Source organism: Anarhichas minor, unplaced genomic scaffold, assembly GCF_050575085.1.
Source record: "Anarhichas minor isolate MPS153535 unplaced genomic scaffold, ASM5057508v1 ptg000058l, whole genome shotgun sequence".
NCBI lineage: Eukaryota > Metazoa > Chordata > Actinopteri > Perciformes > Anarhichadidae > Anarhichas > Anarhichas minor.
The window spans coordinates 454,717-467,759 of record NW_027466504.1 but is presented as its reverse complement, the minus strand read 5'-3'; the positions used below and the strand labels follow the sequence as shown (position 1 = coordinate 467,759).

Here is a 13,043-nt window from a genome sequence, read left to right as displayed (position 1 = left end):
ACCCTACAAATAGTCGCCATGCCTCTAGCATTACCTATTCCACAGGATCACGTGGATCAACTTCACTGACCAGAGTGAGACATACATTTCTCTGCATGTCCACCACCGTTGTCTGAGAGGAGGTATTCATGTGTCAGGATTAGACACAGTGTTTGTTTGGACAGATGCTTGTGGATGGATTTGCCTCCGCTAAAGCTAATTACTTTTGGATGTGCTGAATTTCTCTAATGATATCTTCCTCTTTCTTCCTCTCTTCTATCTATCGATAGGGAGCACCAGGCGAGCCAGGTCTGTCTATCATTGGTCCAAGAGGACCTCCGGTAAGTGCCTGTACCCCTCCCTACACCTCAGAAACCTCTAATCTTAAATCAAACCAAGCATTGTATTACACCCCTGCTTAACACATTAGGGTTCCTAAACACAACAGACCTTCAGTTCTGTTGATTAAACTAGACAATTGGAGAGTCCAGCCAAGCACATCAACACACCACAAATGATAGAATAATGCTATATAACTACAGACTGTGGAAACAGCAGCATTGTGCCACATGTTGGATCATTAGTCATGCTTGCTTTATCAGGAAGCAACGCGAGAAAATCCATCCTGGTCCAACTGGGCTCAATATTAGTTATCCAGACATCTATTGTTATCAACCAAATTCTCCTGTCATGAGGCCAAATGCTTTCAGTGTTTGTTTTTCTTCTCCTTTTCAGTTTCCAGGTGGACAATGTGGCCTCTAAGTACCATAATATGCCTTTTTCTGAGGATGGCCTAAGTCTAGCCAATTTAAGTGGAGCACACATCTGTTCTTCTAATTGGTGGTTCTTACAATCTGAACCTGTGTGTGCCCACTCCTGCTAGATGGTTATAGGCACCTCTAATGAATACCAGGCTGTGTAGGAAGCTCTGTTCAGTAGGAGCCAAGTTCAGAACTTAGAGGGCCAGTCAGTCAGAAACACTTAGAAGCTAGTTCAGCACAGCAGGTGAGATTGACATGAGAGACTCCAGTCGTGACCTTAGACGGAAAAAGAGAGTTAATTCAACAGAGAGGTGAGGAAAGTGAGAGGATCTGACAGCTGAGGCCAGCCCAGTGCCTCGACTTCTTCTCCACATTGTCATTTCATCGGGTTAGATGGATGAGTGCAAAGATGTTCTCCACTTTGAGACCATGTGCTGCATAACACTCATTTTATTGATATATGCATGAGATGTTTTATAGCACATGCACAATGACTTCTTAACTACATGCAGGAAAAGATTTGAATGAAAATAATGCTTGTTTACATGGGAACTTTTGCAAAAGGCATTTCCATGCTAGTTTGGGAGTCAGTGAGTCTAATAGGCGATTCTTCATTTTAAATTTGAAGCTTTTCTGGAACTTTCAACCACATCTCATGGTCGTCATCAACAGATTCTGTAGTTTGAGAACTTGTGCGTTTAGTTGAGCATGAAAAGTCACTTAACTCAAAGAAGAAACTTAGTATTTTGCAGAGATTTCATCCTTTTATCATGTATCATGTATCTACTTATTATGTAAATACTTCTTGCCAGTGGAAATTAATTATTGACCTTGGAAATAGTATTTTGTTAAAACAAGAAATAACTCAAGGTGCACTTACTTGCTCTTTCAAAGAGCTTCCAGCTGCATCTCACGGTCATCACTAGCAGCTCTTTTAGGACGTCTTTTTCATGTTTCGCATGAATATTTGTCTTAAATTTTTTGTAGATTTCAATTTACATTCATTTAAAAATGCTATTAAAAGCTAGAAAAAAATAACCTTGAGTAAATATATATATACATTTTTTTAGAACTAGTAACCAAATTGAGGTTTGGAGTTTGATCACAAGACTATGAAAAGTTTGAAATTATCCTTGGACCTTGAGTTAAGAGTTTGTTTTTGTCAAATTCTAAAACCACGTATAAAAACAATACTACGTCTGGTCTTTTGGATAGAAACCTTTCAAAGCTGCGGGCACTACCTCGGCCTCCAGGCAATCTGTGTCATTAGTCACGTTCACCGCCTTGTAATTGTCGATCCCTACATCTTTGTTTCCACATCACTGTTTTCCCGGGGATATTACATGTCTCATGCCAGTTTGAAGAGCTCAGCTGAAGTATCCTGGCTAGTTGTTATTGAGTCATTGAGCTCATTACCCTTCTCCCCCTAGTCCTACATCTTTATCGGATTAGAACGCTTTTCTTTTTAGTGTTCCATTTCAGCATCCAATTTCCTCCTGTGCAGAGAGGACACACTCACACACACTGAATGTGTTCCCCAGAGTCTTCAGGATCACTCCTTGTGCCAAAATCAATGTTTGTTCTCACCTCAAACCTCAGTAGGAGATAACTGGTTCCTCTTCCACTGACCTGCTTCCAGCTGATTTTTTTAAATCAGACTTTCAGAACAACAACAAACACACTGCTCTTTCTGTTTCTCTTCAGGGACAACCTGGGACAAGAGGATTTCCAGGCTTTCCAGTAAGTCATGACCATGTGTTTATTTAGATTTTACTTGAATAAACTAAAGGCAGGAGGGCGTAATTACAAAATAATTACAAGTGACGAACAGGTAAGAAACTAATGTATTCACAAAGACGTCACAAAGAAAATGTGTGAATATATAGTGATAGAAGATTGTGAATTGAGAATTGAGAGCTAGATAATATGCTAACGAATGGTTAGTTCCTATAGATATCTGTAAATCTGCATTCTGAATAACGGTGAATCAGCTGCCAATGATACACCACCAGTGACTATTTACTTATTTTTTGCATGATTGATTAGAAGAAATAAGAAAGTAAAATAGTAAATAGATACTTTTTAAACTTACTAGCATTGCTGCAATATAGCTTCTGGCCACCAGTGGCAGCACTGAGGGCTTCTCAACCGTACTCAAGTCGGGTGGGGGAAGGAGAAAACTTTATTTTGTTCCTTTACGAGCATGAGAGGTAGGTAGGTAAAATACTAACAAGTATTTCAACATTCTGCCTGCAGCTGAATGTATGAAGTCCCACTGATATTTACGAGTTACATGATGAACAGGACGATCCTGAATCAGGGTTTATCGTAACCTACATTTCACTTTACTGCCAACATGGTTGGCTTCATCTACACTGACATCACCTTTGCATTTGACTTTTAACTGCTAAGTATATAGTGAGTATTTGCAAATCGATAGCTTTCCAACAGATTTTGTAACGGGACCAGCTGGTGCAGTCATTTGTCATGCTATTGCTGATCTCCATATGTACTAAAACATCCCCTTCTCTTCTCTTGTCCTAGGGTCCAATTGGGCTGGATGGCAAGTCTGTGAGTTTCCCCAAGTTCCTGTCAAAAAGTGAAATAACTGAGTAATTGAGTGCTTCTTCAGTACCCAGAAGCACTCAGTGGTGATAATCAGCATAATTAAGCTAAGAATGATTATGGTCATTATTGTAATACAATCTCTATTAGCGTCATTACTGTTATTTTATCGGGCGAGGTTAAACACGCTATGAATATTTCTAAGAACTTTGTCCGGGGAAATCAAGTGGCGGTATCTGTTGTTATTATACCACCTGCACTCACTGCTTTACTGTTCTCACAGGGACAGAACGGACCGAAGGGAGACATGGTAAGCAGTCATAAACATAGTTGCACTATAATACCATCCATACCGGTCATCTGAGCCCATAACATTTTGAGCATGTATGGAATTTACACCAACAAGCCAAAGCAAATATGAAGTGATTGGCCTGATTTATATCACACAGTGATGGGCTAAGAGTGGGTTGCATGCAGTTAGTAGGTACAACTCTGACCAAGTGAAATGGGCCCAAAGGGATTTACACTCACTGAGGCTACAGGACATTTAAAGCCTCAAGCATTTGCTTCACCGTTAACGTTCTATATTCCCAAACCACTTGATTCCTGAGCCTGCGGTGTATGAATGGGTATGAATGTTAGTTAGTCCTGATGGGCAGGTAACACCTTGCATAGTAGCTCCTGTCATCAGGGTATGAATGGGTGTGAATGGGTGAATGATGACATGTAGTGTTAAAGAGCTTTGAGTGGCTGGAAGACTAGAAGAGCACGATACAAATGCAGTCCATTAACTATTTAAGTTAATGTTCAGTTTCAATGAAGGAAGTAGTGTGTGTGAAGGCTGTTGTTTGTGTTCTGTCACAGACATCTAAAGTTCATTATTTTACTGAACTTAACCACAATCTTAAACTTTTAAACATTTGAACATAAAAGAAACATAATTATTGGACACATTCTGAGGTTTTGCAGAATCATTCGATATCAATGCTCTCTCACTCTGTTGGAGTTTCTTACCAGTTTGGATCATCATCTTGAATTATTTCTAGCTTCAATACAGATCTGCTGTATAAAGAGCTCTCTTCTTGAATGATGTTGCCGCGTGCATGTCGGTCATTTCAGTGTTGTCCATCTGAGGCCGACGCTGCTGATTTCAGTAGCTTCTCGCACGCCTCTGTTGGTCGACCATTACTCTGGGTCAGATCGGGGGTTTGTTTTCTAAAGCAGGAGGACAGCTCCAGTGAACTCCATGCCAGTACAAATGTCAGAATTTCCAGGAGGCCAAGTGGGGCTGGATACTGTTGAAATAATGTTTAATGTTGATTAATGGGGCCGTAATGAGCTCCTGTTACTCAGTCTCCTTCCTGACAGATGTCAGGGAGCATTAAACAGGGCTTTGAGGGCTGGGCTGGTAGATGTATAGAGATGCTGTTGCCTTCACAAAGTGGCTTTGGAGCTGCCGAGCCTGTGGGGTCAGCAGCATGGGGTGGAGTGGATGTGTCCTACTGGGCCCTCTCCCTGAGTTCATTAATCAACCAGTCCCTGAGCTCTGACAGCTACTTACACTGGGCACACCCCAGGGCCTGCTGGGAAGTCAAAATGAGTGCCTTCACCCACAACAAGTAATTGGAATAGACTCCTGTAATAGCTAATTCATCAGTGTGATTGATACCCTGGCATTCTTACTCGTTTCCATCATGTTTATTGGAGCCATTTGTTTTCAGTCATGTTGAATCTAAGCCTTAAGACCGACTGTGCTGCTGTTGTTTTTCAGGGTCAGCGTGGTGTTAAAGGACTCCAAGTAAGTTCCTCAAGTCGGATCTCATTCATCATCAATAACCTGCTCAATGCTTAACCACTCACTTATCTCATTCACCTTTTATTGTTTCTCTTCTAGGGGGAACATGGACCCAGAGGGGAGAAGGTGAGACATGGTTTGCGGTAGTTTGACGACTTGGCCAAGTAACACATCTTATAGTTTACCAGCCAGCAGTGGTGGAAGAAAGGTTCAGATGTTTATTTTCTGTAATGGACACTCCAGCTAATTAGCAGTGCGCTTCCATAAAGCTGTGGGACTCTTAAAGGAGGAATTACATAAAAGGTTCAGAGTTGAAGCAGCAGAGGTCGAAATATCCTGACTTTTAGTCCCTCGTATGGGCCAAGCTGTGAAACACGACATGTCCTACAATACAAAAGATGAAAGCTGATTTTTGGTGAACCCTCCTTGCCTGGTAAACACCTCCTTTTAAATATATTGCCCTCAGTTATCACTTATAACAGAGACTTTCTGATATGAATTTTTAAGATGAAAAAGTATTTTTCTGATGAAACTTTTTTCTGTTTTCTCCAGGGCGTATGTGGAGACTACACACACCGGGTATGAAAACACTTTGACACAAAAAGCACTTCACCATTAGTCTTTATGCTAAAAAAACAGATAATTAGCCTGTTTTGCAATATAAATGTTAATATCATGACACAAACTCAACCTGTACTATTGTTCATCCTACAGCGTAAAGCAGTCATGTCTCAGAGGTCCACCATGCACACTTTCTTCATGTCAGATCGGAATAGAAAAGTGAAGCTTTAGGAAGGGAAACTACTCCAGCAGCTGGACAGACACATGGCTGGTAGCACAGTGAAGGCTAGCACATGCAGAGCTCTGCAGCTCTTTGGCCCGTCATCTCTGTGGCTTGGGTAGTTGAGAGAAAACAAGGCAATTACCAGGCGGCCTGCTGGAGCCCTACGTGATAAGAGCCTGTGTGTCGGCTGCCAAGAATAAGAGTCTCCTGTGTAAAGGGGGATTTTTCAGATCTAGAGGCCATTTCCAGCGTAATTCAACCTTTCAGTTATTAAACTGCTCCTGCTAAGATGATCAAAGTTTTTTTTTGTCATGCTTTGCCATCGCCATGACATTAGCTACATTTTTTAAAGGCATCTCAAAATAACAGCACGATGCTGAGATGGTTTTATGAGCTGTTATCGATAATGCACCATGTGATATACATCTCTGGACAGGAAGTGCTTGAGGTCGCATACATTTCAGAAGAGGGAGTCAGAAGAAGGACCCAGAGAGGATTTGGGGTTTAATGTCTTTAGCTTGTGGGGGACCCCGGCCCCCCTTCTCTAACGAGCAGTATGCCTGATGAATTTGTTTTTCATATACGCTTTTCAGAACCCCCTGCAGCAGTCTGTATGGGAGGTTCATTCCCAGAGTCTGCTCACACTCCAGGCCTCAATCCCATAGTGATACTTTAGGGGGTCTGGGGGGTTTCTGTAGGTGGAGGTAAAATGTTCAGTGGAGAGTGAGTCTCAGGAAAAAGCCAGCAGAATCAACAAATATGTCTTGTGTTTTTGTGTAATGTGTATTTCAGCAGCAGCTCTGCTGTTGATAATAGTTCAACATTTTGGGAAATATGCTTATTTACCTTCCAGAGGATTGATATCAATCTCACATCTGTGTGAGTACAGAGCTGGATTCAGGGTGTGGTTAGCCTAGCTTAGCATAAAGACTGGAAGCTGCTGGTAACAGCTAGCCTGGTTCTGTCCAAATTGAAAAGATAAACCAACAAACTGCTACAAAGCTGACTGTTTAACAGACTGTTGTGGTTTTGGGGGCAGTTATGTCTTGTGAACGGTTTCTTGATTGGCCATAACTTATGTCTCTCTATAATGCATGTTTGTTGCAATGCCCAATATGTCTGAATCGTGAATTACTATTTTAAATTCCTGTTGACATGAAATTTAAAATGAGATTAAGTCGATTTTTTTTTCTCAATTTGCACAGAGCCAGGCTAGCTGCTGCCAGTATTTATGCTAAGCTAGGCTAACCACATCTTGGCTGCAGCTTTGAACTTAACACAAAGATGATAAATTGTTAAGATTGACATCCATCTGAACATCTCACTCTCTAAAAGCAGAGCTGTTCTTGTAAACTGAAATCATCTGGAATTCAGGCTTCATGAGACATGACATGCCACCGTTACCAGCTCTGACTTAAACTACCGCTTCCCTGGTGTGTAGGGCCTCTTTGTGAAGGATCTCCCTCTGAAATCCCTGGCTGCCTTGCGCTCCAGTCAGGCTCTGATGTTGAAGGTTTGTGGGTGGCAACACCCAGATAGATAACCCTAAGCAGGGTGTCACCAAGTCGTGCCGCAAAGAGAGCCAGTGCCCTATTGAGCCAAGGCACCCCTCCACCCTCTGCTCTCCACCCAACAGAAAGAAAACCATCAATGTGGTTTGGTTCAACAACATTTTAAAAAAGTCGCTTTAAAAAAAAAGATATATCCAAAAAAATGAGATGAGAAGAATTTTACATAATATGCAGTTGGTATATCTTTAAATTGTTACTGGAATTAAGTTTAACTGTGCATACTACTGAAGCATAGAGATGCCAATATTCAAATTAAATCAGTGAATTTAATTTGAAAAAAAGCCATGTGTGTGCACATGTATGACAAAATTAAATTACAAAAATACAATTTATAGAGAGATATAACTTATTTTCAGATGTCAGTTGAAAATGGTCTGCCATTTGGAAATGTTCTAATTAGATTGTATTATATATAACAAACAATGCTTAAACACAAAAATATATATATATATTTTACATACATAAATTGAACACAATTGGACCATATAATATAATATTTCATCAATAAATATTGGCAGCTCTTGACTTCTACACATTGAAAACAGTTGTGGTGGACAGCTGGACATGGTGAGGGACAAAGCAGCACACTTGCCTACTTACTACATGTATACCCCTACTTATATCTACTTCTAACGTTCTGTATATATTTCCATAGAAATAGTACTGTTGCTATTTTTGGCTTTCAACGGATCTACAATGAGAAGAAGTATTTTCCAAGACTGAATTAACACTAGAAATATGTATGTTAATATTGGGTGAAGGTATCTTTGCTTAAAAGGTTGCTCTATAATAGAAATTGTGGAAATATGTACGCTATGTAAAAAGTAGGCAAGTTGCATGCAGCTGGTTCTACTTGGTGTCAGTGGGGAAATGTAGCTGTCAGTTGGATCGTACTGAACCGTCTTGTCCTAAACTGTATCTGATCCTGCTGGTCATCTCAACAGAAGCGGCGTATTGTACAGCCCTGTGTTGGACGGTTGGCCACAGTAAGTCTGGATGTGCAATGTAACTGTACTGCTGTACTCTCTTTGTGGCAAGACTGGCGCCCACCTCTGCTCCGCTGCAATCTAGGGGCCTGGCTCACTGTGAATGGGGACACTGATGCATATAGATCCTGAATAGGGGATGCTTGATGATTATCAACCAACAGACTGACAGTCATTTTAGAATTCGAACGCCCTTCAGTTTTTCTTTTTAAACAAAGAACCATCACAGTACATCAACCATCCCCTTTGCCACTCCAAGCCCGTAGTTTGCTGTGCTGGTGCCCTTGTTGTCTTTCCTTTCTCCAGCCTTGTTTCCTGTTTTCCCACTCATTTCCTTGCTTTTCACTATGATGTTCTATTTCTCTTTTTCCTCCATATCCCTCCCCCATCTTTCCTCCTGGTTCTACCCTGTTTCCTTTCTCTGGTCTCTTGGTGACCTTTGCCCTGTGACCTTTTACACCGCTGGCCACCTGTGCTTTGTGACTCCCCCCGGCAGATGTTGCCCATCACCGTACGCAACATGCCCTCAATAAGCCCTCTAATCCTAAAACGCCTCAAGGTACAATTCTCTCCCCCTACCTCCCCCCTGCTCTCTGCTCGCCATGTGGATGCCAACCGCCATGATCCGTTGCCAACACCTCCCCAACCCTCCTCCGCCGTCATGCTGTAATTAACCAGCGTTTGGCTGCTCCTGCTTCTGAATGTTTAGGCATATTCAAGGCCTTTTCTCTCAATGATGCATAACAGTATATGAAGCAAAAATGCTCCAATGTTCTAGTTTCAAGCACACTACAAATCATGTTTTATTTAGAGCTTTTTTCACCTTAGATAAAAAAAGAAAATCATAGGCAAAACTATACATTGAGGTTTTAAGTGGAGGTAACGAATGGCATGAAAAGATAACAAATATGAGTACATGCAAAATAGATTCAACAAATAGTGTTTATCAAAATAGTGTTAAACAATCCACTGATTGGTCCAGTCCATCCTAGTACCTCCATAAAGTTCTATTTCAAATGAAAATGCATTAGTGATTTCATTTCAGTGACAACATTGAGGGTCAACACAGGCAGAAACACACAGTACGGACAATAATCCTTTTGATAATCATTATTTTGAACCCTGACCACCATCTTTCCCTGACCTTAAAGGGACTTAGTATTTCACTAACAGAAGAGACAAAATGTCAATAGTGAAGCAGAGGAAAAAAAGCAAGATTTTACATTTCCCACAATGCAACGTGGTGGCATCTCATTGGCTACCTTTTTCTCAGGCTGAGTAGTACTCCCAGAGATTAATAATAAAAACATAAAATGAAGGCCTAGCGGCAATGTGCCGATATAGAATAAATACTAAACGGACAAAAACTGTGAATATTTTACAGATTAGTTCAATATGAACAGTGAGATATAAAATAATAATAATAATAATATGCATATGCTAATCGACCCTATTACCGGTCAAGAACAATGATATTGATGATTCTACTGACTCCCAGTTTACATCTTTCTACAATATCTATGCATGGAAACTATCTTAGGGAAAGATTGTGCTTATGGCAAATAAACTACGGTTCAGATCGTAGGTACTGTTTAAAAAAAAAGTGCTGCCTTGTGGTTCATTTTGAAAATACAAGATGGACTACACAGGTTATATTGCCCCCGCCTCCCATAATAAATAAGATATCAGCCAATCAGTATTGACCATCTGATATAATGGACATGTTTTTTTTCCTTCTAGAATATTCTTTCATGTGGTCAAACAGTCCAGAACAGCACATTGGCGGCTGCACTCTACCAATAACAGTGTGTGTATAACCCCCGAGAAAATCCCAACATGTCCAGAGACATAAATCATATCTGGACACATTCTGCACTGGGGTGCAGAATAGGAATGATAAAATATGGATCGGATATGTTCTCCATTATCTTAGAATAGAAGCTTGGCAGAGCTACTGTACATGTGTGTTCTCCTGCAATAACACCGTGATTGCTGAGTGACTGAAGGAGGACAGCGCTTTGTGTTAGGAACCTCTCTAAGTCGCAACACATGTGCAAATAAATCACGTACTCGAGCATAATGCATTAAATAGCATGCCATGCAAACTTGTTGCCCTCTATGGTAATACATGTTTCCATATGGAGGTGTCTTCTCTATAAAGTATTGAACTGTAAGAAACATACAATTGAATTCATGAGCTCCGAACAGTGAGTAGCGGAAATGATTTCAGCAGGAAACAAGAGAAGCAGATTGAGGACGTGTAGCAGCCAGACAGATTTATGTCAGCCGCTGAGGTGTATTTATTCTCTTCATATCCTGTGCTCATTGTAAATGTCCTTTATTTGATTTGGTTTAGTCTTGGCTTTGGTTTGAGTCAACTCCCAGGGTTCTGGCTGTCTAAAGAATGAACGCACTCAGATTAGCAGTGTGTTTCAAAGAAGCTGCAGGAAGGATCAATGTCAAGATGACGTTCATTCATTTCAATTATTAAGATGTTCTTTTTACCCAATTAGAATTTAAAGCTCAACTTATAAAGCGGGAGTACATTTGATGGCAAGTGATCTAAGAAATCCAGGTCACTCTGTGACTTGCCAAAAAGTTGAAGAATTACATCAGTGTCACATATTTCCCAGTGCCTTGCTCTCTTATCAAAAGTAGTCTCTAAGAAGAAAGCACTTAGTGTGCTCACTTCTCTAGAACCTTTCAACTCCATTGGCCTTTGTCAGATAATGGAACCTGCTCAGGTGACCTAAGTACCACCCTTTGGTAACCCCTGACTCTCTTCAAAGATGGACTCTGGCCTCATATGTGGATGTCCTCCTTGATCTTTCTGCTGCTGTCCACTCACTCCTGGTCAATGACTTTGACCTCTTCTCAGGTGCTGCTGTGATCAGTTTGAAGCACAGAAGCACCTTTTAGTGCCAGTTTGAGATGCGCTGGGCTTTCAACTATCACGACGTTATGAGATGCCCAGACCGACTGATACAGTATAGAGTGAGAGGGGAGGTTTCGTGACTCAAACTAATACAGGACTTTCACCCAGGAGGCCGCTGCTCCAAGTCACTGGTAACTTATTTTACATTAGTTTTGTTAAGTATCTATTTTTAAGTTATGTAGTTACGTAACAAATGTACTTAGTTTTCATAAAAATTATATTTATTTTAACGCAAACTACAATCTTTTCCTAGTCTAACCAAGTAGTTTTGTTGCATTAATAAACCTTAAACCTATACGTTGGAATTATATTTTGAGAAGAGATTGTATGCGTGTAATGAGCAGAAACTCTAAGTTTCCTGTGAACATGGAAATTCAAGTAACAAACGTAAAACTTGTTTGTTTCCGATGCGGAACTAAAAGTAAACGGGGATATTTTGTCACATGACTTGTTGTCTCAGTAACGACCTGAGTCGTTGGTCAGTTAAGTCAGCCAAGCAGCTTTCCTGAATCTAACGAAGGGGTTTTGTTGTCTAAACCTAACTTCCTGTGAGACAAAAGTTTCTTTTGAAAAGACACTGTACTTGTAATGAGTGGAAACTGACAGGCCGTCTTTGCCGCGTCCAAAATGACGCTGGACTAAACAAAACTATGACCCTCTAGGTCATAGTTTGAAGAGCAAGGCCAATGATCAAGCGGCAGTAACTGACAAGTTGGGAGTGAGAAAGTGCGGAAACGGTGCTCTTCCATTTTCCTGGGTTCCATGCTGGGGTCCTGGGTAAGGGCCTGGCAGCTAGGTGCAACATCCACAGGGAACGGATCAAAGCCATTGACCAGGAGTCAGTAAAACAAAGTTCTGCACTGAGCTTACATCTCTACCAGCTCATGCCATGACCAATGTGCCTCTGGTGCCCTTCTTGCTAAGACCCTGTAACAAGGCTCCTTGATTATGTCCTGACACCTGACTCAGCTCAATTCGCTGAAGTCCATTGGATATTGTACAAGCCCTGGAAAAGAATGATCTTTGAATTTGGAATATTTTATCCAACATACGCATTCCAAATGTCAAGAATGAATCTTCATGCTCAAGCATTCCAGTATAAACGCTTGCCTTGCTCCCCGGCTAACCTTCCTCTCTGCAACCCCCCTGCTGCAGTTATTTGTGGTGTTGTGTGAGGTTGTTGTGTGGGCATGGCCAGTGTGGTGAGGCATGCTCCAGCATGGCAGATTGTAACTCAAGGTCTCCCAGCAGGGTGAGCCTGGAGCGCAGGGACCCCCGGGACCTCCAGGACCCCCCGGACTCCCAGGGACCTCCGGCCTGAATGGAGCTAGTGGCCCAATGGTGAGTCCCAGTCTGCTTTCAACCAGAAATTCCAATTCTCCTTTTACAAATAGCCCACCTACACAAGTTGTTGGACAGAGACTCGAAAGCAGCGTAAAATGATGCATCGGTGGCCATTCAATGTGTGTTTCTGTCTTTCGATACTTTATGACTTCCTCACGCTGCGTGTGGCTCTCAGCACCAAGCCCAAAGGTTCCTACTGAAGAATTTAGAATAAATACATGAATTGCATTAATTGGTGTTGAGAAGACTATATTGGAACCTCATAAGATGCTTATAATTTGGCAGAAACTACTCTTCTACATAAAGAGAGTCTACAACAGGGG

At 41.3% G+C, this 13,043-nt stretch overlaps 1 protein-coding gene across 1 annotated transcript in view; it reads left to right on the top strand.

Annotated features, from left to right (window-relative positions):
- The window catches only part of col13a1 (collagen, type XIII, alpha 1), a 118,276-nt gene that overhangs the window by 73,564 nt on the left and 31,669 nt on the right, over positions 1-13,043 (top strand). Inside the window, exons 7-15 of the mRNA XM_076077267.1 lie at positions 270-320; positions 2,445-2,480; positions 3,285-3,311; positions 3,589-3,615; positions 5,200-5,226; positions 5,653-5,679; positions 7,326-7,397; positions 8,938-9,000; positions 12,634-12,717. Of these exons, the coding sequence (XP_075933382.1) occupies positions 270-320; positions 2,445-2,480; positions 3,285-3,311; positions 3,589-3,615; positions 5,200-5,226; positions 5,653-5,679; positions 7,326-7,397; positions 8,938-9,000; positions 12,634-12,717 (414 nt within the window). The remainder of the gene's footprint in view (positions 1-269; positions 321-2,444; positions 2,481-3,284; positions 3,312-3,588; positions 3,616-5,199; positions 5,227-5,652; positions 5,680-7,325; positions 7,398-8,937; positions 9,001-12,633; positions 12,718-13,043) is intronic.